This window comes from Gymnoscopelus microlampas (genome assembly GCF_963454915.1).
Source record: "Gymnoscopelus microlampas genome assembly, chromosome: 5".
Classification (NCBI taxonomy): domain Eukaryota; kingdom Metazoa; phylum Chordata; class Actinopteri; order Myctophiformes; family Myctophidae; genus Gymnoscopelus; species Gymnoscopelus microlampas.
The window spans coordinates 23,097,290-23,123,315 of NC_139942.1; the positions used below are offsets into that span (position 1 = coordinate 23,097,290).

The window sequence follows — 26,026 nt, forward strand, 5'->3', positions numbered from 1 at the left end:
ACCCGTGTAGCAAGTGGCGGTTTTGGCCCGCCACAAAGCCCTTGTTCTGTCCAGCGATCGCCATGGACCCCCTTGTGGGGGTCCGTGGCGATCGCTGGCTCATTTTCATTTCGACTGTTTGTTGAGATTTTTTGTTGTTTTTTCTTTTGTTCTTTATTGCACAAGCATATTTTGCCATATAAAAAACATTTGCAGTAACACTTGCAGTAACAACAGGTGACACAGAGGCATGCACATTCTTTTGTGTGTGTGTGCTTTGGAACTTGGAGCCCGGGGCGCAATATTCTGTCGCCGCCGTAAACTCCGGAGAGAATCTCCTCCTCTTCCTCGCCGTCCTGGGACTGAGGCCCGAGGCCACTAGACCCAGACATGAAACCACCGTCTCGGGGGGGAGGGAACCGGGGGAGAAATCTTCCCTGCTCTTTAGGCAGGAATTGACAGTGTCACCTATACCGCTTGGAACCGCGGCCCCTGTAGGCGCCTCTCTGGGGCTTGTTAGGCGGGGGTCGTGTGCGTTCGTCCTCCCTCCGGTCTCGCTGTTCGCCTCTGGCGGCGGGCGGGGCGGAGAAGGACTGGGTGTGACGAGACGGAGCGTCCTGCCGGATCTGTGGCCTGCCTCTCTCCGGTCGCGCAGGACGGGGCTGTGGTTTGGGGGGAGGGGGTCTGGCTGGAGCCTGGATGCAAGACAGAGCGGCTTCGTCCTGCGCCTTGCGCACCGCATGGCTGTCTTTTAGGTAGTCCATGCCACCGTGGAAAAGGTTATCTGCGGTCACTTTTAGGTTGAGCAGTTTCTTTTTGTCGTCTACACCCCTGAAATTAACGTGGTCCAGCCACCGAGCCCTCTCGTGGGTCACACACAATCCTAAACCCCTGCCGGTCCACTCGGTTGAGTATTTGTTGAGCGAAATGATCTCTTGAGTGAGGCGTCTCATCTCCGTCAGCTGCAGAGGTGTGGCGGCGTCTCCTGCCTCGCTCAGGAGTACCGCCAGGGACCCCTGCAGTAGAGCGGCGGCGTTCAGAGCTCTGGCGCCCGACGCAAACGCCTTGTATACAGCCTTGGTGGCTACGGAGCCGGCGATGTCTTTTTCGTTTGTCAGACAGGGAGGCTCTTTCGTTGTGTTGAACGGAGCCTTCTGGCCGCGGTGGCTGTGGAGAAGAGAACTGGCCAAGGTACGATCCATTGGGGGGACGATAACGAGGCCGAGTTCGCCCGCATTCTCACAGTCTATGTTGAACCTGAGTCTCTTTGGCTCAGCCTCGGGGCCCAGAGGAGAGTCCCATGACTTGGAAATGGCTGTCCTGAAACCCTTGGCCAAGGGAAGCTTGGATTTCTTTGCGACTTTCTCGTCTACTGATTCTAGACCCTGCCATTCCGAAAGGCTTTTGGCGGGAGTCTCCTCCGCATCATCGCCCGGCCATCTGAGCCCGCACCTCACGGTAGCGGTTTTGTAGAGCTCCAGCAGTGTGGTCTCGTCTTTTTCAGCCGATGGAGGAAGGCGGCCAGGCTGGTCCGCGGTAGCCTCCACGGGTATAGTAACAGGGGGGAGGGGTCCCCCTTCGGGTGGGCCGAGGGCCATAGCCTCGGTGTCGTGCAGCACGATCTGCTCGGTGTCGTGCAGTACGTCCTCCTCAATTTCGTCGACGACGTGGTAGCTGTTCGCCTCGTTTCCATGGTGTCGAAAAGAGGTGACGGCCCCGTTGTCGACGTCGTCGTCGCCTGCGGAGGCAAAACTCTCCGGAGAGTAGTAGCGAGAGGCTGCCTGCTGTCTGTCGCCACTGTTGCGGGCCCCAGGTGGTGAGGAAGGGGAATCTATGAGGGGCTCGGCGCCGTCGTAGGTCCCTCTCACAGTAGGAGAGCGAGAGCGCGGGGCTGCTGTGTGAGTAGGTCTCGCCCCACCCTCTCTGTGAGAGGAACGAAGCTGCTCTGGGGGCTCCAGAGCACGTGCAGAGCCGGCTGCTGCCGAAGCGCGGGGCCGTCGAGTGTGGTCTTCCCATCCAGCGGACGGCCCGCGGTCCATTGGACGACGGGAGGAGAAGAGGCGTCGGTCCCCGTCGAGTTCGTCCTCATAGTCGTCGTGGAAACGAGGTGGCGGGAAGGATCTTTGGGCCCTGGAGAACCGGTCCCGCAGATCGGAGGTGTGCAGGCCTGCACACTCGTAGCACCTCGGGTCACCGTAGATCGCATCCTCGGCATGCGCGAGCCCCAGGCAGGTCACGCAGTGCTCATGTGTGTCCCAGTCGTCGAGGAAAAGGCGACAGGAACGAGAGCCGCATCGTCGTGGGGGAGGCTCCAGGCTGGCCTCCCGGAGTCGGCGATCGGCGACGGCTTGACGGTCCCGTCGAGCCATGTAGATAGAAAGGTTGGCTAGGGTAGCCTAGCTTGTAGTTTGTAGGTGTTTTCCCCCGGGAAAACACGAGGGAGAAGAGGTCGGGGAACTCAATGGACAGGATCCAACCCGTCGCTTAAGAGCGTGTAGTTACCCGCGACCTTGTTGTAGAGTGAAGCTCCTTCACCGGCTTGGCAGAAGGAACAAAGAGAATGACTTCCGCTTGCCAGGTCTTTTTATGCCCTCGGGGGAGGGACCTTGGGAAGCGAGGGAAGGCCCACAGGGCCAAAAAGGGTTTTTGCCCTGAGGGAGTGAATGTGAAGCTTCTGTCATCGCGCCAGGGGGCGCTGTTTCCCATATGTGAACAACGAGAGAGCAATGAAACAAAACTGTTCATGTTCACTCGAAATATCAGCAACATATTCTCTTACTCTACATGAAAGATTTGACTGTAAATCTGTCTGTAAATATAAATAATTAATAAATAACAGATCCCACGATTCCACTGGAAGCAAGATGACCTAGGGGCGTCCGTAGAGAGGACCCAGTCCTTCCTCCAAGAAGAGGAATTAAAATACTGCACGCTGGAAGTCTTTCGACATGCAAGGCATCTACATAGTAGTGGCAGACTTCCTTTTGGGCAGCTTTGCCTTTTATCACCTGTACTTGTCCATCAATCGCACAGCGCTGCCGGCAAACTGTATCTAGCAAAGGCCGACTATGTTAGCTATGCCTCTGCAGTCGATGCTGATCGTGTCTATGGCCCGGGGGGGGGGGGGGTGTATGGAGAGGTCAACTAAATAGACGTGGATGAGGGAAATGAGGTGAAGAGAGAGAGAGAGAGAGAGAGAGAGATACATGGAGAGAGAGAGAGAGAGAGACCATCAGGCAACATTCAGCGTTTCAGAGTTTGACAGTTTTTGTTTTGTTTTTGGGCCTGGCTGCAGCCCACCACTTTTTCAATTTTTGTGTTGAAACCTCTCTCACAAGCTGTGACTTTGCTGTATTGTCCTAATTTGCTGCTAACAGACTGCCTACTCATTCTTGGTAATGTAACACACTAAAAAAATCCATTCATGATATCAATCATTGTGTTTCATATTACCTAGTAGTTTTCAAAGTGTATTTTGCATCAGAGCTCTATAAATGAGGTTGATTGGAAACTTCCTTGTCAACACAATATGTAGGGTAATGCACATCTCACCATTCCCCTTCTAACAAGTAAACAAGAACAGATTGTGTCTTGGCTGTGTAATGTTTACAATTGTATTTTGTAAACATTAACCCATTTCACAGCTTCACAGGGTAGTAGGAAAGAAATGCTGTCATACAGTAATTAGACCTAGGTGTTGTGATTGCGTTGAACCGAGAGCGATGCATCTTTTCCAGCTATGATTGTTATTGAATGGTCATATTGACCTGACCCCGAAGCTGTCTTCGTGCCACCAACAGTATTGGAGATATAACACAACCGTGTACAGCGGTTGAGGATACGTGTGACTTGTCCAATAACACAGACAGGGATATCTGCAACTCGATGAGTCCAGATTAAATGTCCATCACACACAACTGCACCACGCATTATTCAATTAAAGCATATTACTTGATGGCTAGCTGCACAATACACTGTGCTGCTTGCGACAGTGTGACCGATGTGATTATCAGCAAAGTGTCACTGGGCTCGCATTGTGAGGCTCCCTCAGTTATACTAAAGGCTTAAGGCAGCTGAGTGGGTCAATAGTAACACAAACGCTGCACTGTGTGTTGTCTATGCCACAGCCTCATTTGTTTTTAGCCTTGGCACGCATGTGTAGATATTTGCACAGGTCTGTTTGAGCTCAGAATGCTGTCACAAAAAGACCATTGTTTTCACTTTTCAGCATTGGATTCATATCATTCCTTACTGTACAATGGAGAAAAGAGAGGCACATGGAGCAGTCCCAGTCAGGCTCAGTCCCAGAGCAAGGAGTCCAGTAACATTTTGACTGCCAGAAATACCTGTGGTCTTGCTTAATATAAACAAAGAGAAAGATGGAAATGAGAAAACCTTACCTGGCCTGGACTGTCACTCACAAACGTGACCCTGAATGGAATTATTTGAGTGGTTAAATGCAAGAAAAATGCGCACTCACATCTCACAGCTCAGGATTAATTTAGCATTAAATCAATTTGTCCACTGGCTTTGTGCCGATCCTCTTGCTTTAGTTACAAATGTGTTTCACTTATCCAAGAGTCTGGAGTCTGTTTCTCAATCACGGTGCTATTCTGCCTCGTCCTAAATACTAATTATACCACTAGTTATATGAATATGTGTTATTTTCAGCAAGTGACAGGGTCGTACAATGAAATATTAGGCTTAATTCAGTAAAGCATGATTTATACTTGTTTGCCCGTGGGTGTCACACACCGAAAATAACCAATCTACAAGCTCACATGTGATGCTTTGTGAGCGATATAGCTATTTTTCGTATAACTCAGGTTTTAATTCAGTGAGTCTCTTACAGTCATGGCTTTCCCATGGAACACATAATCTAACTAGAAAATGTGCTCAGTAGAGCACAGACCTCCAATCAAGGTGACTGTTTGGCCAATTTAACTTCATGATGCATGTGACCAGTTCTTCCTGGGCCCGTTGTTTCTCAATTATTGTTCATCCTCTGGCCGATTGCCTGGCTGTTATTGTAAGTAAAGATGTGTTCTTAATAATCCGCCTGGTTTAATAAAAGTTAAAAAGAAAAAAAAAAGCAAGTGAAAATATTGCTATATATTGCTATATATCCTAAAATATGCAAGAAATCCAACCATATGGTGCTTCCTTCAGTCGGTTAGAAGCAACGCCCGTCGGCCGTGCTTTGCCGCAGGTGAAAGAGTGAGGCGGGGTATGTGGGCCAGTGAGTCAACGGCTCCCTCTGGCCTGGGCTAGTCATGGATGGATGGGCCCGCAGTGTGTCAGGAGGCTCTAATACCCACACTCAATGAGCTGGCTAATGGGAGTCCTTTCACCCTGACCCCTGCTTCCACACACATTTACACACTGAGTCCTATAAGGTTTAGCCCCCCGGTCCAAGCGGGAGTTAGGGGAGGATGGATTCCGCTTATTGCACCAGCCTGTATGTCGAGTTCCAAGCCTGACATTCCGCCGTCTTCGCGAAGCGTCGCCCGAGGCCGATTTGGCTCAACGCTCTAGATCTGTCAGCCTACAGCTGTCGCAAATGTGATCTATTAAAAGGGTTCATCACCCCTGTATCAATATTCTCATTATCCACACTACATACTTTGTCATATGCAACGCATTGTAAGCTTGTAGATCTACCATTTTTTTATTTAAGACATTGCCTATAATGACATGCCAAAATAGGGACGCCAGGGCTGATGTGGTTAAAATATCACAGCTTGCCCCTGTGGAGCTGTTGAGTTGTGTTTTGAAGGCCCACCTCATGTCTTCCCAGAGCCTCCCCTATATAATCAAAGTATAGGCAGGCAACGGTGGCATGTGAGGCTCAATGTTATTCATTATCTCTGAGTGATAGAGTAACTAAAGGCTGTCAAAGGAGTCCAGCAAGTGAGGATTTAATTAACCAAACCTGCCACATTCCACTACATCCGCTGCCTTTCTCAGGACTCATAAAAGCCATCCCTATCTGCCCTAATTACACTAAACATGTCACAATAAAAGTGATTAATTAATCCCGGTGATTAATTTGAGTTGCAGAGAGGATCAATTAATTCATTTATTTGCAAACTGCCACTCGGCTTCCTTTTGTAGACCGATTCCATTAAGCGTCACGCTCCCTGGGTTTTCCTCCCAGCTCCCGTCCTTGTTCTCGCTTTTTTTAAGACACATGGAAGGAATAGCCTGGCTTATTAGGCAACCATGTATTACAGTGGGAAATTCACTGCAAGCCCTGAGGGCAGCCCACACACACCCACACACACATACACACACATTCTCAGAGGCAGGTACCGTACATTAAAACACATACAAGCCCGAAAAAAACATAGGCTTAATAAAAGGAAAAACAATCTCGGTGGCGTCGTCAATCAAACCCCTCGTTTTAGGCGAGCACAAGGCACACCGGTTGAGACATAATCTTGCAACAATGGCCCTACAGCTGCGCCGCCCATATACAGTAGTTAATGGAGGATGTGATCTTGTGTAGCGGCAGAGGCAGCGCTCGTCGCGCAAGGTGACTCGGTCAGCGCGGCCGCGCAAATTTTCCGAGGGGCCACCCTTGGGCTGCCGTAATGGGTCGTGTGTGTGTGTGTGTGTGTGTGTGGGGGGGGGGGGGGGGGGCACGGTTATGTACTAACCGCTGTGCCGCGGCATAAATAACAGCCGCGAGGCATCTGGCAGGGTCGTAGATCATACTGACGACCGTGGAAGTAGAATAGCAGATAGGAGAGAGGAGATGAGAGAGGGAGAGAGAAGGAGATGAGAGAGTTAGGGATGAAGGGGTAGATGCTGGTAGTGAGGGAGGTGTTAAAACAGAGGGAACGAAAGAAGAAAGAAAGGAAGGAAGGGGGGAGGGGGGTATTAGATGACTGTTATTGATTTTCTGCCTGTAGGCAGGGAAGTAAGGCCAAATGTTCTGCTCAGCCAGACAAAAAAGTGTATTATTTCAAAGGTCATGGCATGCATTACAGCCTGTTATTTTTTCCCCTTTTCCAAGTACACCCAGATAAACACAGGCATGAGAGAGCAATGATACAGCCGCCACTGCGTAGCCTTTCAGCTAATAGGAGCTACCGTGTGTGTTATTGTTTCCTATGGCTCTTTGTGTTTCTTGGGATGGTCCGTTGCGTGCAGGTGTGTGTCTGTGCGTGCGGCTCATCGCCGCCTACAGCGCTATTTGTTTTAGCCTCGCCGTTTCCATGGCAACAACCATAACACTGGGGCCGAGCGATAGAGTGCCAGAGACAACGCAGGCTTTACAGGGATTTCAGATGGTTTTCAGTGCCACATCACACATTATGCATCCAAAAATGTTACCGCTACAGTATGTCCCTGTTCCTAATCATAAAGAGTGAACAGGCTTTTATTTGCTGCCAAGTCGAGAAGTTGAAGCACCTGAAGTGTTCAAACCAATGCATATGTATGCATATGGAACGAGAAATCCCATCAGTTTCAAGTGTCTTGTTGTCTTTACCTGTCTTGGCAGCCCTGACCTTTTCTTGTTGCTTGCACGATCGAGCTTTCATGTCATTACAACAGCATTACATCAATACCCCTCCTTGGCCTTTGATACAGGGGGTAGTGTAGTCTCATCCCTGTGGAGGAGGCCCCTGCCGTGGGAGCTCTGCCAGCTGGTATTCCAATGGGAAGATCAGGGTGATTCCAAGTCACATGGCCCATTCTCGTTCGGACATGTGATTATGTCTCGCCACATCTCACCTCCACTGTTTTGCAAGACAAAGAGAAACTGAGCCAGTTAGACTAATGCCTGTGGGACTGGCGGCTAGCATGTCTACCTTTTTTCTGAGGTGCCCGCGTTAGTCACTGCTTCAGTGTCACAGGACTCTAAGAATAACAACTAACTGAAAGTAATTCCTTTTTTCCAGGCTTAATTGAAGTGAAAGGCTGACTGAGCCACAGGTAATCTTTGCTGAAGCAACAACTGTAACGATGTATCATTAAAAGTTCAACACCAGTCATTGGGAACTATTTTTTCCCTATTTTCTCATCCCCAATCTACTGAGCAGCAGATCACAACACGCCCAGCCCCCCCCCCCCTCCTCCGCTATACTTTTTGTAAACACTTAAAAGTTGAACAAACCTCATCAAAGTGCACTCTCAGTTGCTTGTTTACACACCGTCACCACATCCCCTACTATTCATCCTTTTTTTTGTCTTCACTTCGCCCTGTGTTATTTTATGTTATATTATGTTTTGGTTTTGTTTTTTTGAGCACACCACCTTCCGCTTCAGACACCCCTTGCACACTCCTGTGTCTCAGACAGATGCAAATGTCTCGTCTCGAAGATGTTCTCGGCTCGAAACAGCCCCGGGCCATGCACTTTGTTTCCGCAGACGGCTCTGTCTGTCTATCGAACACCAGGTCGACTCCAAGACCAGTCGAGACGACTCCCGCGTAACATAGCTCTGTGTCACTCAGGCTAGTCCGACCGGGTAAATAACACACAGTGGGGGTGGGGAGGGGGGCTATGAATTATAAATGAGAGGGTTTAGCTGTGTCAACTGCCAGACATAGTATGCGGAAACATGGCAAACTGTAATAGCAATGATTGCATGTGGTCTTGATTGCTAACAAACTTGACTTGAATTAATTTCACTCTCAAAAACGCTTAGGCTATCCGCTATCACAATCCATTGATCTAGGTAAATGATACACACACAAAAAAGAGGACTGCGTGTTCTGCAGAGGGACATAAACATCTTTTTTTTTCTCTTCTTTTTCTTCTGCACCCATAAAGTGTGCTGATGTATGTGTAAAAGGGTAGTTTTTAGTGCAGTAATATTTCATGAGGAAAGTGGCTGTGTTGCTGCCGCCGGGCTCCCTTGGTTCGCACTATCAAAGAAGACATCACCTTTAATTGTCATCATCCATCACTTGGCAACAGGCACACGTGGAGATCATACGGCCTTTTATTTCTTCCAGGAAATGAGTTCAGTCCAGATTTAGAAAGCACACAAACAAAAATAATAAAACATTTTGCCACTTAAGGCCTATTTTATACCGTGGCTATTCGAAAATATCTCATCTACATGCTTGTAGATCTAGTATTTTTTGAAAGATTTTGAAAAAAATCCTAACATTTTGGGATGCCAGGGTGAAAGTGTTTAAATAACTATTGATGCAAACTGAAGCAAAGGTACTGCAGGATTTATGTTAGATGGGGAACATTTTCAGACCCTATGTTGCAGTCATGATTTCACACAAATACAACCGGGGAGAGAGTCTGCTGCTCTGTGTTTCGAAGCTGATAGTGTTTGTTTTTCTTAATGTACCTCTGGCCACTGTAAGAAGAACTGTGTAAGTGGCATGCCTCACTCGAGAGAATTGGAAGAGGGACAGCGAGCGGCATTAACTTGAAAGGGAATTGAGCCGGGGGTATGGTTTCTCTTCATATAGAAGCGCCGCGTCCTGAGCTTCTGCATCAAGGCGTTCCAGGTGGTGGGGGGAGGAGGTGTTGGACTGTGCCCCCATGGAGATGAATATATTTTGGGGTGAGAGGAAAAGAGAAATGCAAGCCTCCCAGCAGGACAGTAGGATGGGGACGGGTCTCTTTCAGCAGGGTTCTGATTAGACCCATCGCCCTGGCTGCCACGCTCCACTCACACTGGTAATTGGAGCTGGCAGGAGGTTGGCATGCAACCCTCCCATCCACTGCCCCGTCCCCCCTCCCCCTTCAACCCCCCTCCTTCCGTCTACTCTACATCTTAGCTCACCTGCCACGACTCAGGGATGTGATGGTTTATGACTACAGTATCAAGTTCTAATGCATCTAATTACCAGTATTACGCTGTTGTGTCTCTTTTACAAATGATGTTGCCAATGTCTCCCATGTGTTTTGGTGTATACTCAAGGCCCCCACTGCCATCCTAATTGAGCATCACAGCCACAAAACCACATTAAGCCCCCCCACCCCTTTCCTCTTCATTCTACCATACTGCTATAACCGCTGTAAACAAGTTTATCTGTTAAGCGGCTCATATTGCAGTAAGACTCCTTGTGCGTGATATATGCCAGTTCAGAGAACAATGGTCTTATTCATTGCTTTTACAACATGGAGGAGACTGTTTGTGAGTTCCCTAGCTTTGTGTAGGGCGTTTTTTCTGGCAAGGGCACTTCCATGCTGCCTCTGGCTCATTGGTAAATCTATGTTTTTATTAGATTCCACTTTTTATGCGGCGAATGTGTTACGGACATTACCAATAAAACAGTGTTCCATTAGATTTCATTGGTTTCAGGAGGCACAAAGTCCTCAGTGCTACTGTGCCGTACGTCAGATAAGCAGCTTGCAGCGTGGTGTGCTTGATGCTAGCTGTTTTAAATCTGTACAAACGGTCCAGATCAGTGGCTATAGATCAGGAATCACAGAGGAGGAACCGAACACATTGCCTCCTTCATGCATGCTAGAGACTTTGACTACTGGCTGCCCACAAGGCTTGGCTGCCAAGCTCTGTCTCTCACGCCATGTTCTACCCCTCTCTGACCCTGGCAAGATGGCAACCAATTACTACCAGAATGAGCCATGATGCTGGTATGATTTGTTTTTCACCTCTGTTATCTTCGTAATGGAGCCCCTATGTGACTCAGTGTGAGGCTTCTCTTCCCTTTTCTCTTATTTCCCTGTCCTGATCAAACAGAGGGGCTTATTTTTTGGTGATGAATTACCCTCAGAAACAAGAGCGTCTTTTATTAGAGGTGCACTCTATCTTGACAAAACATCAGCTTGCATTGCCTACACTGCTTTAATAGAGGCTCTTGCCAACCCCCCCCCCCCCCCCATACACACACACACACACACACACACACACACACACACACACACACACACACACACACACACACACACACACACACACACACACACACACACACACACACACTCCTTTTCTTCTCCCTTCAAATTAAAAAGACTTGAACAAAGACTTGTCCTCATCTTCCCCTTCCTGCCTGACAGGTTAGCAGGCAGACAAGGCCGGCCGACCGTAGGAATCACAGGGCTCAAATCCTTCCTGAAAGATTGAATATTTCTTTGACAGTTGCCTGTGTGAATTGGTGTGCTCCTTCGCTGCATTTTGCACGCCTCTCAAGTCAAAGTTGAGAGTTGTGCATTATGCACATTCATTAGAAAGCTGTCTCTTTTTGTTATGACCAATATGTCATGTCACAAGTAATTATGATAAACTAGGGTGTAGGGCTTAGCTAACCGTAATAGATAGAAGCCACTAAGAAACATGGTGATAAGAATGCCTGAATTAAAAAGAAAAGGGAAGGATTACCAACCATGCAAAATAACAATAACTACAAATAAATAAAAGCCTCTCAGTGAAAAATACTCCTTGCCTGAGGCTGGACCTCAGCTAGTAAAGGGTTCAAACTCAGACAACTTTCACTGCATGTACTTAAATTGGATTAAATTGGTCCATTATTTATTGTACCAAACTCACACTCTCCACAGATTGCCACCTCGTTTTTGGGATGGTGCGAGGGGCTCTTTCTTTGTACCTCAATATGAATTGGCTCAATTGAAATCGGTTCTGTTCACAGAAATAGAACCATTTTTGTGTTTTCTCCCTGTCTACTCTCTAGGCAGCGATTAACCTCGAAGTCTACTGCTCTCTTCTTGGCGTGAATTGCAGGATTCTCAACATGGAAGTTTAGCAAGAACACAGCCACCTCCTACAGTAGCTAATTGCACAACGCTTGTGGTTGTAGCCCACGCGGCCTCTCAACACCTTTGCATGTGAGAGTTTACACACTGACTGAAGCCCTAGTGCTGTGGGAGCTGTTTCCACTAATCAGCCATACTGTGAAAAGGCTCTGGTTTTGTGTCAGCCACTTGTGCTAACAGCTCCCCCGCAATGCAAACACTAGGCAGAAGAAGGGGATAGATTCACATATAAGCTTTGCAGCATCTGTTTGCCTTTTAAATTATTCCCTGTTTGTGCTTCCGATATGAAAGAGCCGCTGACTCGTGTAATAACTCCTTTGGGGTCTTCCGCACTGTTAAACTGATGCTTCGCATTTTCACAGCCCCAAAACATGTGCCAATAAGTCTCAATCATAAATATTCTATAGTCAGTTCGACTGAAGCGATTGCAGGCATCTCATTGTTGATGTTCTAATGATTCTCCAGGAGGAGACATAAGTCCTCAAAATATTGTCAGAGTAAAAGAAAAAGAGGAATTATTTGCCAGACAGGAATGAAAATGCTCATCCTCATTTGCCTACTTAAAATGTCAGCTTTCTCTGTTGCTATAGCCAACTTACTGTAGTGTCATGGTCTGAGAAAGGTGTCCTAATTTGGATGTGTTGTATGAAAATGAACCCTCCGGTATCAGAACAGGCAGATTGTGGATTGGATTCTGTGGAGCTGAAGAGACTGGCTTCACCGCAAAGATAAGAGGCCATGTACAGATCTGTGAACCATAACTGAACATGAGACGATCTGGGCAATGGTCCAAGAACAGGGTTGAAAGTGGGAACAAGCACAGCCTAGTCACTGGAACAACATAGCACACCCCCGCTCCCCGGTATGCTAGGTGTATTTTTAGTTTCTTTTGTTTCTGTTTTATACTAATTTAAATAAAGTTTGTGTTTGGACCCAGAAAAAAACCAAAAGGCAGTGTGCAAAACTGAAGGAAACCCCCCCCCAAAAAAAAAATATAAAAAAGATCCAATTTCTCACAAAGAAAATATTATCAAACTTTTCCCCCTCTTAGTGGAATGCTAAGTTAAAAGGATCAAAAGTTATAACAAAATCCTATAATACATTTTGTTAATACCTATTGTTATTTGTACAGGTTAACCCCAAATGTCAGGCAACCTACTTGAAATGGAACATAATTGTCAAATTGTAAGTCTGTTCTCCCAGTGTGTAGCTTCTGTTGAGGACTGAGACAGGGGATACAACCAGCACACCCAGTAACAGGGTCTCACTGGTGATTGAGAGTGGTGGTGGTTGTCTCTGTTTTTTGAAAGCATGTCGTTCAACCTCTCAACACTGTGCAAATAATGTATGTAAATAAGTGAGTAGGTTCAGTATTGACTAAAAACATTTTGAAATAATTTGTGCAGAAGTAGTCATCTCAGAAGGAGTCAGCCATAGACTGGTTAAGTGGCAATTGGCACACTTGGGGGAGCGTTTCTTAGGGAATAATTCATGCGTGATGCCAGGAAAACATATGCACTGAAGGCTAGGACCCTGTTGAGAAAGGAAAGGAATGCTCCATTTGCAACTTTCTGTTATGTCTTGTTGACTAATGAGAGTCAACCTTCTTCCACATGGGACTGTGACTTCAAATGTTCTTGTTAATTGCTGTAAAGTTAAGGATGTGAGTGACAAAAGTCATCTATAAATCACCATATGGAGATTTTATGAAATACATATTAATAAACACAATTAATGAACACACATTTTTACTCTTTGGAAACTTTACCGCTAATTAACCCATGGGCACGGCCAAGTATCTTGTCAAGGTGCCCAATGGCAAGAGTTTATCAAGGCGCCCATTGGCAAGAGCTTCCATCACCATTAGCGCTGTGCCCCTTGAGAATTATTTCCCAAGGCCCTGGCCCCAAGGACACTCATCTACATAGAAGAGGAACGAATAGAATACAGATCTGAAAGCAAGCTGATAACCAGACTTCCCAAGGGGCTGAATAATTTCCTCAGTGTTAACAACGTCAGAATATAACGGAGAGCTCAACAAAACCACTTAGCAATTTGCCCTGTAACCCCTAATTTCTGCTTTCATGATGGTAATAGTGGTTCATAACTCATACTTGGCAGTTCATTGCATTCATTGGCAGCTTTTGATGCATTCCGCATATCCTCAGAGAAGCCGATTCAAGATTTGTATTGTTACATGATCTAACGGAACATAAGAGTAAAATCCTTTGGTTTTGGTTCCTCAACTTTGTAGTAGCAATATTAAACCATAACAAGGGCCTATTATCAGGGTACCTACCTTTTACAAACAGTTCATTGACAACGTTCCCCTCTCATTCTATCTCTCCTTGTACATTTCCAGAGAACCAGATCCCACATGGCTTCCCAACCATCGACATGGGCCCCCAGCTGAAGGTGGTGGAGAGGACCCGAACGGCCACCATGCTGTGTGCTGCCAGTGGAAACCCAGACCCAGAGATCACATGGTTTAAGGACATGTTACCAGTAGACATCAACAGCAGCAATGGCCGTATCAAGCAGCTCCGCTCAGGTATGCATTGATTTAATTTGATATATATTGATTGATTGATTTGTTTATACATGCAGAAACCTTGTATCTCCAAAAATGTGGACACCAGGTTGAAAGTGGTTGTATCTTTTGTGTGGGTTTTATGAATATTTAACGAATGAAAAGTATTAGCAAGAGCTAGTGACTAACAACTACATTGGATCCATTGGAACACAGATTCCTTTTCCTGAAGTTCAGAAGTTTACATGTAGGACGTGGACACCATCAAAAAATGAAGCCAAAACCTTTAAACTTAAAACACCAAGTGTACATCAGGTTGAAGATATACACGGTTTACTGTGTCCATAAAAATATATCACTATCATTTAGGATGAAATGAAAACTGAAAATGTCTCGTATAAATAATAACAATTGTTACTCAATACTGTGCTGCTCTAGCAGTGTTACACCATTTTTCCCCCCAAAGTGACCATCTGCAGTTCTCTGACTGGATTTAACAAATGCATTCATTCTAGAATCCCTTTGTTTTAATCTGGGACGCGCAATGCCAATGTGCCCCACTAGTAGTGTGGCTCAGTCCAGACCTGCAGGTCGATATTAACGTAAAATGTATCCTGTTGTATTTATCCGATGTATGGATCAAATAAAATAAATAACAACAAGCAGCATAATAAGGGGGAAAGTCGGCTTTGTATTCTACATATAAAACCCAGTTAAGTTTCACTTAACTTTTAATGGCTTGTCTTTTAAAATAATTGCCAGGCTTTGCTCTGAAACCGTACCTGATAAAGCGACAACTTGGAAACCACATTTCCAGAAAGACAGATTATTTAGCTTTATTTGGATGCTGTTCACTTTGTAGGCTCTGTCTGTAATGAGAGCGTTGGCTGGGTTCATTGCATTCAAATGCTGACTTCAGTTGTGCACTATACAATTTAATGATACAGTTGCTGTGTTCAAGGCTCATGAGGTGCACTGCATTGTTAATTTGTGTAAATATGTCATCACATTATGGTTAACCGCAGATAACTGTGAACTCTCCAAGGGTACACGTTTACAAAATGTGCATCCCTAATACAAAGCCGTCTCATATTAGCCTTCAGTGCCAGTGCTGTAAATCCCTTAAAGTGTGTGTGTGTGTGTGTGTGTGTGTGTGTGTGTGTGTGTGTGTGTGTGTGTGTGTGTGTGTGTGTGTGTGTGTGTGTGTGTGTGTGTGTGTGTGTGTGTGTGTGTGTGTGTGTGTGTGTGTGTGTGCGTGCGTGCGTGCGTGCGTGCGTGCGTGCGTGCGTGCGCGCGCACGCACGTGCGTCAATTTCATCCAATCAGGAGAGATAACTAATAAATGGGATCTCTCTCCTGATAGGATGAAATTGGTGACCCACCTGAAAATGTTACTGAACAAACACTCTAGCGATGATTACTATCAGAATATAGAGCTTAAACTTTTTGTTTTAACCAAAAAACATCACTTGCACCACCTTTAACGGCAGAGGAAACGTATTTTGTCTCTCATGACCTTGTTTTGTAGACTGACTTTTCTAAATTAGATTCCAGGGCTGAATAACCTCACAAAGGGACACAGGGATGAGGGGAATTAATTAACCCCCCACATTCGATTTTGTTTTTGTTACTGTCAAGGTAGCAACAGAAGGATGAATTTGCGACCTCCTGCAGATCCAAAAAGAATCATTTTCCTGCCCTTTACATCAAATGAGCCTTAAGCCTCACTAAAACATTTAATGAGGCCACAGTCAGTCTGGCCTACAGTGAATTAGCCAAGATCCAGCCTTGCAGAGAGAAAAATAAAATCGATGAGGCGCTGTCTGTTCACAACACCAGACGACTTGATAAATAAACAGTCCAGGCCTGACCCGGATCAGGTGGAAAAGGTGCGAGTTTGAAGGATTAGTGGCTTTTGACCGTGGCCAAATCTCGTCACTCTTTGCTAAATGTACTTCATTTAGAGTGTCAGGTCAAGGATCAACCCACCCCCCCCTTCCCCTCCAACTCTGTGATTAAAGATGGAAGCCTGTCAGTTAGCTAGCTGCCCACTGCATGGTGAATGTAGGTCACTGGAGTGAGTTCAGATCCCCCAGATTCTGTAGAGGGAAAGATTTGAAAGACAATCCTAATCTAAAGTAGCACCTTTACTGCATTTATTTTGTATGCTTACGTAGGCTAATCTGCTGTGTCATTCTTTCAAGCAGGAGAGTTGCTTAAATTAGATACACATTTGTGATCGATTTGGACTGTAGTTACTTAATGTTAGATGTTAGAAGTATTTGTATTGACGATAAGTGTGCACATGAAACAATGCACATTTGCTTCCAGCACAGATCTTTGAATTAGCCTTTCTCTGGCATGTGAAAAGTGCTGATACTGTACGTAACACCCTCAGCTCAACTATTCCTCTTATCTCTCACCCTTTCTTTTACAACAGCTGCCATATCTGGCTTTGCATAACTGCATACAACCTGAAATGGGTCCAATATCTGTTCATATTGCAACCCCCCTCACTCTCTCACACACACACACACACACACACACACACACACACACACACACACACACACACACACACACACACACACACACACACACACACACACACACACACACATCATTTTGCTTCCACGCTTTTAACTGAAAATCTAGTCATGCAGTCCAGCCTCATCTTCTCTTGGTGTCTAACCCTCTCGTTGCATAACACACTCACCACCACACCTGTTGTAACATTTCTTGCTAACCCAGTGTTGAAGTTCTATTCTCCCTCCATTCAGACTATTTTGTATAATTATAGACACTAGCCTGTGAATATCTTTAACTCTGACTTGAGTGCTTTTATTGTGCTACATCATTCTGTTTAACCTCTATGGCTTTCTTTCATTTCTTCTCTTCCTCATTTCTCTCATTTTAGTAATTCATCTCGATACGAAAAGAGAGAGGAAGCCACTTCAGTGACGGAAAAGGATGAAATATTCTTAAGTTGTGCATAATTTGATCATTGCAGTACAGAAGCCAGTACAAACGGACACTGTTGCTGTACATACGGTCTGAAATTTCACAACCATAGCAATGCGGTCTGAACTAATTGCTCAGATATTGCCTGAGGGAAAAAAAGCAACATTTTATGAACTGCAGATAGCCAAAATCTGTATTGGTACTTGCTTTATATAATAAAAATTGTGTGCAACTTAAGCATGCAACATAAATTGGGCAAAGAAAATGTATTCATACAAGAACATTTCTTTGCCTTCTGTATCGAAGTGGCTTCCACTCTCCCGCTGTTTAGTATTTTTTGTGCCTCTGGCCTGTTGGAAACACTATTTATTTGCTCTCTCACTGCTGTTAAGTGGAATGCTAACTAATCTCTCCCACCCTGTTTGCACTGAAATTACCCCCACCTAGGCGGTACGCCAATTAGAGGTAAGGATGATGAATAAAGTCCACGTCCATTCCCAGTCACATCAACGTCAGCCCGTCTTCCCCCCATCCCAACTTCAGTGCCACCTCACCAAGTTCATCTACTGTTGGCCCCTGAACCCGACACCACCTTCCACTTCCTCCTCGTCAGTCCACACAGTGTCCTTCAGCCTCTATGTTCTGTCTGCCCTGTGTCTACCCCAAAACAAACAAACAATCACCAACGCTAGGAGAGTGGAGGTAGATGCCGAAGAAGGCAGTCTTGAGGTGTTAACACTTTGAATGAGTTTCTGCAGGATTTATAATTGGCTCTGGTTAAGAATGAGCTTCTGAATTACCCCCCATCCTCTCCCCATCTAAACAAACCCGCACACCTGCACACCACAGACACATTGTCTAGGCCCAAACGTTTTTGCATTTTTTTGCCTTTCAGTGGAAAGGAGGTGGTGGCTGTTGCATTTTAAACTAAAGGCCAGCGTTGCCACAAGAGGCTCTGCTTACCTTCCAGTCTTGAAAATTGAAATGGCCCAATTTGCATATAGAGCCTATGCTGCTTCGTCCTCTGGCTTGGGAAGAGGAAGTCTAGCCAAGATTGTTAAGGTGGAATCTTCGACCTCTTGTAATGGAAATCATTCTTTCTCCCGCGAGTACCAGCACAATATCATCGTAGCTGCATTGAGGTAAATGGGGGACGCCTGGTGCGAGCTGAGTTTATCGGATGCTTCTGTGCACTCCTAACCTGTCTCTGGCTGTCTTTCTGTCAATGTATGATTCCTGGTTCACTACATATTCTGTCACATTAGTTTAAATACAACGCCCCCTCCACATACTCTACATCTAGAAATGCAGCCAATATGTTGTAGCAACTTAAACCCTCTATACTTTGTTGACCGTAGTCCCCCAGAAGTGTATACTTGGACCCCTCCTTTTTTCCTTCTACACCAAATATATTCGCAGAAAATAGCCGATCTACAAGCTCAGAACACATTGCAATGCGCTGTGAGCTTGTAGATCTGCTATTTTTGCAGAACGTTTCCCCCAGAATAGGGATGCTAAGTGTGGTTTAAAGAACCTGGATGGTTTGGGGTCCTGTCACCACCGCCCTGACAGCAGTAGTAGACGAGCAACGTTCTGAACCTTTGTGTTTTCTCCTTTCAAGAGAGTCTCGGATTGACAGATTGGTGGCATTGGCATTAGTATGCAGGTGAGTGCCAGAGTTGAATCAGACTGAGATGAGCGAGGTGCACAGAGCTAAAACCCCTGAAGGATCTGAAATGGTATTATCTGATGTCACGGCCGGCCTTCCTTTGTTTTTGCTTCTCTCGTTCCGGGCCGGCCACGTCGCTGCATGTCTCGCCTCGGATATTTTTCAGTTGGTGGTGAAACTTGTTTGTTGCATTCATCTCATACTTCCATGATGTACACAGAATGTACCCCCGACATCATTGTACACCAGAATCTGTTTTGTCATTTTTCAAAATGCATGGCGTCTAGCCCGCCATTATCGCTGGCGCCATGCTGTTTTGGAGAGGTGATAACCGTTATCACTTTGTTTGTGACGTCAGAAATGTACACAAGTAGTATTTCTTTGAAATGTATACTTTTTTTGGTTATGAGATTCAGGTAAGTTTGTTGTTTGTGTATTTTTTCTATTATTCTTCTTCTCCCTTTTTAATTTCCTTGGGCTTTTGAAGACAATATGTGAGCCGCAGATGAACAAAGTCACAGCTTGCTTGGTCACCTATTCTCCAATTGAATAGCTGTGGTTGTATGTTGGTTCATCTGAGGCTGAGCTACAGTATGTAACGCAAACAACCCTATGAGCCGTGTCCTTGGCGTTCTCGCTTTCTTAGGAAACAAGGCTCTTAGCCTTCTAGATGATGGCTGCAGTTACTCTGTATTGTTAATACTAATACAAGCAATTTGGCACGAGCACTTTACCCTCAAGCCACCCCCACTCCCACCCCGGAGGGCCTTGGTGAGAAATGGTCAAATAGTCAGTAAATGGAAGAACAGATCGATCCCACCACTTAATGTGTACTTAAAAACAGGGTTGGGGGAGGGGCAGATACACTCGTGGTTGTTTTTCTGCAAAATGTCACGCCTTTTCAGAAGTAATGGCAGCAGTTCATTTGCAGCCCGATACACCCCACCCCACCCCACACCTCATCTCATACCGTATAGGATGAAAACACATTGATATCTTAAATCACAGGACGCTGTGTCTAAGCAACGACGCCCGCACTCTCAAAGCAGGCCCAATTCAAAAACTCTGCGGATTCGATCCGATCAGCCCCGTCTCTCTCCTTCTGTCCCGAAGCCCGTGATTCTGAATAATGTCCCATTTATTTGCTGAGCTGCATAATGTGTAGACCATGGTGGCACCGCTGTAAGCAAAGCAGCCGCTGCATGATCAGTGCTGCATAATGCGCAGACCGTGGCACCGCTGTAACGAAAGCAGACGCGGCGTGATCAGAGCTGCATAATGCGCAGACTGTGGCACCACTGTAACTAAAGCAGCAGCCTCTTTTACATCTCGCCTCCCATCAGTGCTGCCATGGCCATTGTTATTCAGTAGCTTATCTTAGTGTTTACTCTAACCTCGCTTGGTCAAGCACCATCCAGCCCCCCCTTCACGGCACAAACATTTTTTTGTTGTGTCAGTTGTTTTCGGGAGAAGAAAGCATAAATAGGCCCATGATAGTTATGACATCGTATTTGGTTGATTAATTGACCCTAAGTCACACACCTGACACAAGTGTCTCGCCAGCATTTTTGTTGTTGCTTTTTTTGTCCCTTGACTCACCGAGGCAAATACTGTATGTTGATTTGTGGATTGGATAAACTTGCCAAATCAGCTAAACGCCATCATCCTCAGTGGTTGGTCCCTTGACATCCCCCCTCCCCTCGCCAACACTTAATCATGCACAAATGTAGCGTTAGGCTCGGTGGCTACGTGGTTTACTGTGAGTCACTGAAGAGTTGTGTTGTATGGTCTAAGGAAGCCAGTGTTCCACAACATGCCATGGCAACTGAATGTGTTCATCCCTCACACAGGAGCTCTCCAGATTGAGAACAGCGAAGAGTCAGACCAGGGGAAGTACGAGTGCGTCGCCTTGAACAGCGCCGGGACCCGTTACTCAGCTCCTGCCAATCTTTATGTTCGAGGTAAGGTCACACGCCCATCCCAAATGGTGTCCTAAATGTGGTCCCATCAAGCAAATGTACAGAAATGTGTCTCTTATCGCTCTCTCACTGTTTTCCTCCGTCCAATCTACTCATCTCTCATTTCTATGTTTCTACTTTTCTTTCCCTCTGTCTCCCTCTTTCTCCCTCTATCTGTCTATGTCTCTCACATCCTGTTCCCTCGCCAATCATCCTCCTTCCTCCTACATCATTCCTTCCATAACAATGAGCTGAGATAACCCCAGCCTCCTGTGTGTGTGTGTGTGTGTGTGTGTGTGCGTGTGCGTGTGCGTGTGCGTGTGTGTGCGTCTGGCAGTGCCAGCAGGTACTGAAGCTATAGAAATAAAAACAAAACAGCTGCATTGAAATAGTTTTCTCCACAGGCCTTACCCTCCCCATCTCCCACATGGCCAGGCCTATCTAGGTTCTCTTGTCTTATTTTGTATATTTTTGACGGTATCGAAAGGCTTCAATCCTCCCTGTACGGCTGAGAGATCCTCTGGAACGCAGCACTGGGAGTTTTTCCACAGACTTTGTTTTTGTTCCGCTGTTACTTACATGAACCGGACCAGAGCGAGGGTGCGAGGAGGCAGTGTTGCGTGCCAGTGTTGCTAGTTGCCGGTACGTGGAGATGAGAGTTGGTACGGGGTCAGCCCCTGCAGGTACCATTGAGAGTGTCTGAAGAACATGAAACAGAATTGATGTGCCAGTTGTTACTGTGGGCGGAGGTGAAGAGAGAGAAAGTGGCGAGGTGATGAAGAGACACTCAACTATCTCCTCTAACTTTTAAAAAGGCAGATATAGTATACAGTACACGGTGTGTGTGTGTGTGTGTGTGTGTGTGTGTGTGTGTGTGTGTGTGTGTGTGTGTGTGTGCGTGTGCGCGTGCGTGCGTGTGTGCAGTATATAGTGTGTATACTGTATATTTACCTTTCTATCTTAGTACATCAAACTTATAGAGCACTTTTCTTGATAGATGCTTTACTTGAACAGAACAAATAACAAAGCAAAAATGTTTATAAAAGAAGACTAAAAACACTTAAAATGGTAAAACAAAGGAAACAGGATCAAGGCGGCTACATAGAACAATCATTATTTTCAGTTTCAGAACGGCTTGCTGAAAAGAAAGTTTGGAGAGGACCAAAGTGTTTTATACTGCCGCATTTCTGAGACTGAATGCCAGACCCCGCCCACTCAGTAATCTGCCCATTATAGTATAGCTCAATGAATCTGCCTAGCAACAATGCGGCTCGCTCTGTCGGTTGCACGAGCCACTGAAGCAGTGTACAGCCAGAGCTGGAACCGTTGCTTTTAATACCTGGACTCCCTCCAACGACAGGTCGTCCTTATGCATGGTAACCCAGAGAGGGATCACGGAAGTGTTTGTACCTCCTGAAGGTTGGCTCGTGAGACTTAGTAGCTAATCTTATCAGCCAACGTTTCTTCACAACTGTTACTGTTGGCAGAACGAAGCCTTGGGCAGAATGCGGAAAAACGAAAACTAAATATATCATGCCCACCTTGAACGTTTGACCAACTTCTGACCAGAACATCTCAGAGGTGCAACTACAGCTGAACAGAGTTCTGACGGGCACTGCAATAACCTGTCCGAATAAACTTGGGTATGTAGCCTCTCTGAAGAGGTCCGTGTCGAGGACGGTTTTAATGCTTTGATGTGGTATTGGAACTGAGTTCCACAGAGAGGGGGTGGCCACTGAGAAAGCCCTGTCAGACCAGGTTCGGTGCTTGGTCCAGGGGATTTCTAGGAGTTTGGCGTCACTGGACCTGATGGTGGAGGGGGTCGGAGAGGTAGTGGGAGCTTGGTTGTTGACAGTGGTGGAAAAAGTACTCAATTCTTTTACTCCAAGTATCAATACTGCAATGTAGGAATACGTTACAAGTAAAAGTCCGGAATTAAAAATCTACTTGAGTAAAAGTACAAAAGTATTGGCATCAAAATGTACTTATAGTACCAAAACTAGAAAGTACCCATTATGCAGAAAGTCCTGTTTCACAAGTTTTCAAATCTTGGCCTTTTGAAAATAGCAAATCTACAAGCTCACAATGCGTTGCATCGCGAGCTTGTAGATTGGCTATTTTCAAATGGCCGAAATATATATAGGACTGAAGTGGTTAATGATTTGTAATAATAATCAAAATCTACAAACTTGTAACTAAAGTTTTTAAATAATTGTATTGCAGTAAAAGTATAATATTTGCCTCTGAGATGTAGTGGAGTAGAAGTAAAAGTATTGAAAATTGGAAATACTCCAGTAAAGTAAAGAATACCTCAACATTTTACTTAAGTACAGTACTTAAGTAAATGTACTTTTTTTTTTTACTTTACACCACTGGTTGTTGAGTTGACTTGTAAATGGTGAGTAGTATAATTTAACGGGTAGGGCTGCTGTTAAATTGCATTAAATTGCATATTAGCTGCTGGGAAGGTGCAGGGGTTGAAGATTTGACACGTCTCTCTTTAAATACCCATGTGCAATTTCACATCAATTGACCATGCCACTAAGGAGAAAAATGCATGAGAACGGCCACCTAACTATATAAATGTCCCCGTCCACCGATTGGTTGTTATATCACTGTAGCATGCTGAGTGCTACTGTGGGTTCCTGCCGACACAATTGATGTGTTTTGTAATTAATTGTGTTTCTGTGCCTTATTGCCTACACACACGTACACGAAGAACGACACAGTATTATATTAGTGTGCCAAGTCTATATACTGTAGCTTAGATTTTCTGGGTTTACTGCTTGCCATGCATTTAAATCAAAGTCCTTTATAACTTTACACCATTGAGCCAGCTCTCTCTCTCTACTGATGTGTGTATATAGCCCCAAGTTCAACATGCTACTATAAAGAGGAGAGCACAGAAAAAAAAAGGACCCCCCCCCCAAAAAAAAAAAAAAAAAAATATATATATATATATATATATATATATATATATATATATTTTAATATTGGAACTGAACAACGGGAGGGATTGTACCGCTAGTGACGACACTTTCGGGGCCAAATCAGTTTGGCCTGTTTTGAAACTAATTTACATAAAACCCCAGATATGCTGTGAAAGCCTGAGTGCTCAAACTGGGGTATTTTTGGGGATAGAAGAGAGGTAGGGGAGACCAAAAACACACAAAAAAATAAGAAAAAGTTAAAATTCACGGTGTAGTCCCTTTAAACAAATGGAAACACCTGACAATCAATTAACCCTGGCACCGCTCCCTTGTGTCACTCCCTGTATCTCTACCCACAGCATAGCCCAAATCACACACCCTTACTACAGTCACCCAGACAACCAACCAACAATCAATAAAACCACTGCCTATCCATAGAAGAGATTCGCACTCTGTGCTAAAGCGTAAAAAACAACAGGGCGATACCTCCGATTCACCATTGCTATGAGTGTGGACAGTAAACACTGCACTGTCTACTAGGTTTACAACGCCTAAACAAGGAGAGACAAGCCAAACAACAAAGACGGGGAAGAGATCTGAAGCCGTAAAAACCTGTGTCTATTAATCAGTGTGTGTGTGTCTGTCACAGGTGCAGACAGTGGGGGTTTCTTTTTCTCCTCAAAGGTAATTACAGTTGTAGCGTGGCGTGGCGCCAGCCTCAGCCCTGCAGGCCTAGCGAGAGTCTGTAACACCACCCAGGAGCTATCACCCGTTGGCCCCTGGCAACCAACTTTCCGCCAGCCTCACTGCGCCAAGGAAGAGATAGAAAACAAACCAAGCGTAACCTTTTAAAAGTGCACTTGTCTGGAATAGGGAACAAAGGCTCATACCAAAGTATTCACTCTCTGCCTGTGTCCTCCACCACCTGAATGAGGGCCAGACCTTGGACGTTTAAGACGTCACACTGATGAGAAACCCTATGACATGTCATGTTCATTTAATATTCCTGCCTACAGGGAGATTAGCCGGGGTAATGCAATGTCTGTTCTCGTATTCAGTTTAATGCGTTTCCAAACTTGTTTTAATTTGTATAGGAAGGTAGTTTACAGACATGCTTTACAATATATACTGTACCCTCACCTAGCAAATCACCACAACATATTCTATACAGACACTCATCAGCTGATAAGGACAGACATGGAGTCAACAATGCTATGATAAGGTCTTGGAGAAGAAAAAAAATCTCTGAAAAGAACAACCCTTTTCGATAGAATCTGAACAGGCCGCTTGACACTTTTCACTTTCATGCCATCGATGTGTCCGAGTAAAGGTCCTTACACACCTATTCTTGGGGGGGGGGGGGGGCAATTAATTCGTCTGAAAATATATTTTTTCAAAGTGTTGTAAATATTATGTGGTGATACTGTACCTTTCCTCCTGAAATGAGATGCAGTAGAAACATCAACCTGTTTGAATGAGGCATAGACTATATAAATAGTTTGTTTAAACATATTCACAGACATATTTCCAGATGTTTTATTTGGCACGCCCCTGGTGTGTAAAGGTTTTAATGGTGAAGGGAGATGATAGTGGGAGGACATTTTTAATTGGGGAGACGGACAGGAATTAGCTGGAGAGTCCCGCTTTTAACAATACAGTGCCAGGAACAATAAACGATGGTAATATCCCTAATGTTTCTAATGCTTTCATGCCAATTCCAGTGCAGAGCTGTATATTTTGCCAAACTGTTCTGCACTCATGCAAGAAAAACACCATGTATCTTTTCTAACAATACCAATTCTTGCCATCGATGCAACATCAACACCATTGCATTGGAAGAAAATATTGAGGCGACACACACACAAACCCACACTCAGACACACACACACACACACACACACACATGTGCCTCTGACAGGCCTGAATCTAATGTGCTTGTTACAGCCCGTGTTCTGTGTCCGCGTTTCAGTTTTTTTTCACACCAGCCAACATTACCTGATCCAATTCCCTGTCTGCGGCTGCACAAACACGCCACACACACGCACCGCTGCCGCTGCCACCACCCTTGTCTTGACATTTTAAAGCCACCGGAGAATGATGTCCTCATATTTCTGTGTGGGAGGGTTGGGAGAGAGAGCGAGGAGAGAGAAGAGAGTATGTGGTCACGAATTGTTTTTCCCATCCTATCTTTATATCTATATATTCCCTTCCACGCGTCCTCCATTCGGTGTGTGTGCGTGGGTGTGTCTGTGCGTGCGTGCGCGCGCGCGTGTGTGTGTGTGTGACTTGGT

General features: G+C 45.4%; 1 protein-coding gene across 4 annotated transcripts in view; it reads left to right on the forward strand.

Moving 5' to 3' along the window:
• Window positions 1-26,026, forward strand: part of ptprfb (protein tyrosine phosphatase receptor type Fb) — a 197,956-nt gene that overhangs the window by 94,595 nt on the left and 77,335 nt on the right. For all 4 annotated transcript variants that reach the window (XM_084057480.1, XM_084057481.1, XM_084057479.1 and 1 more), the window contains exons 5-6: window positions 14,050-14,238; window positions 20,698-20,808. In XM_084057480.1, coding sequence (XP_083913606.1) covers window positions 14,050-14,238; window positions 20,698-20,808 — 300 coding nt within the window. The remainder of the gene's footprint in view (window positions 1-14,049; window positions 14,239-20,697; window positions 20,809-26,026) is intronic.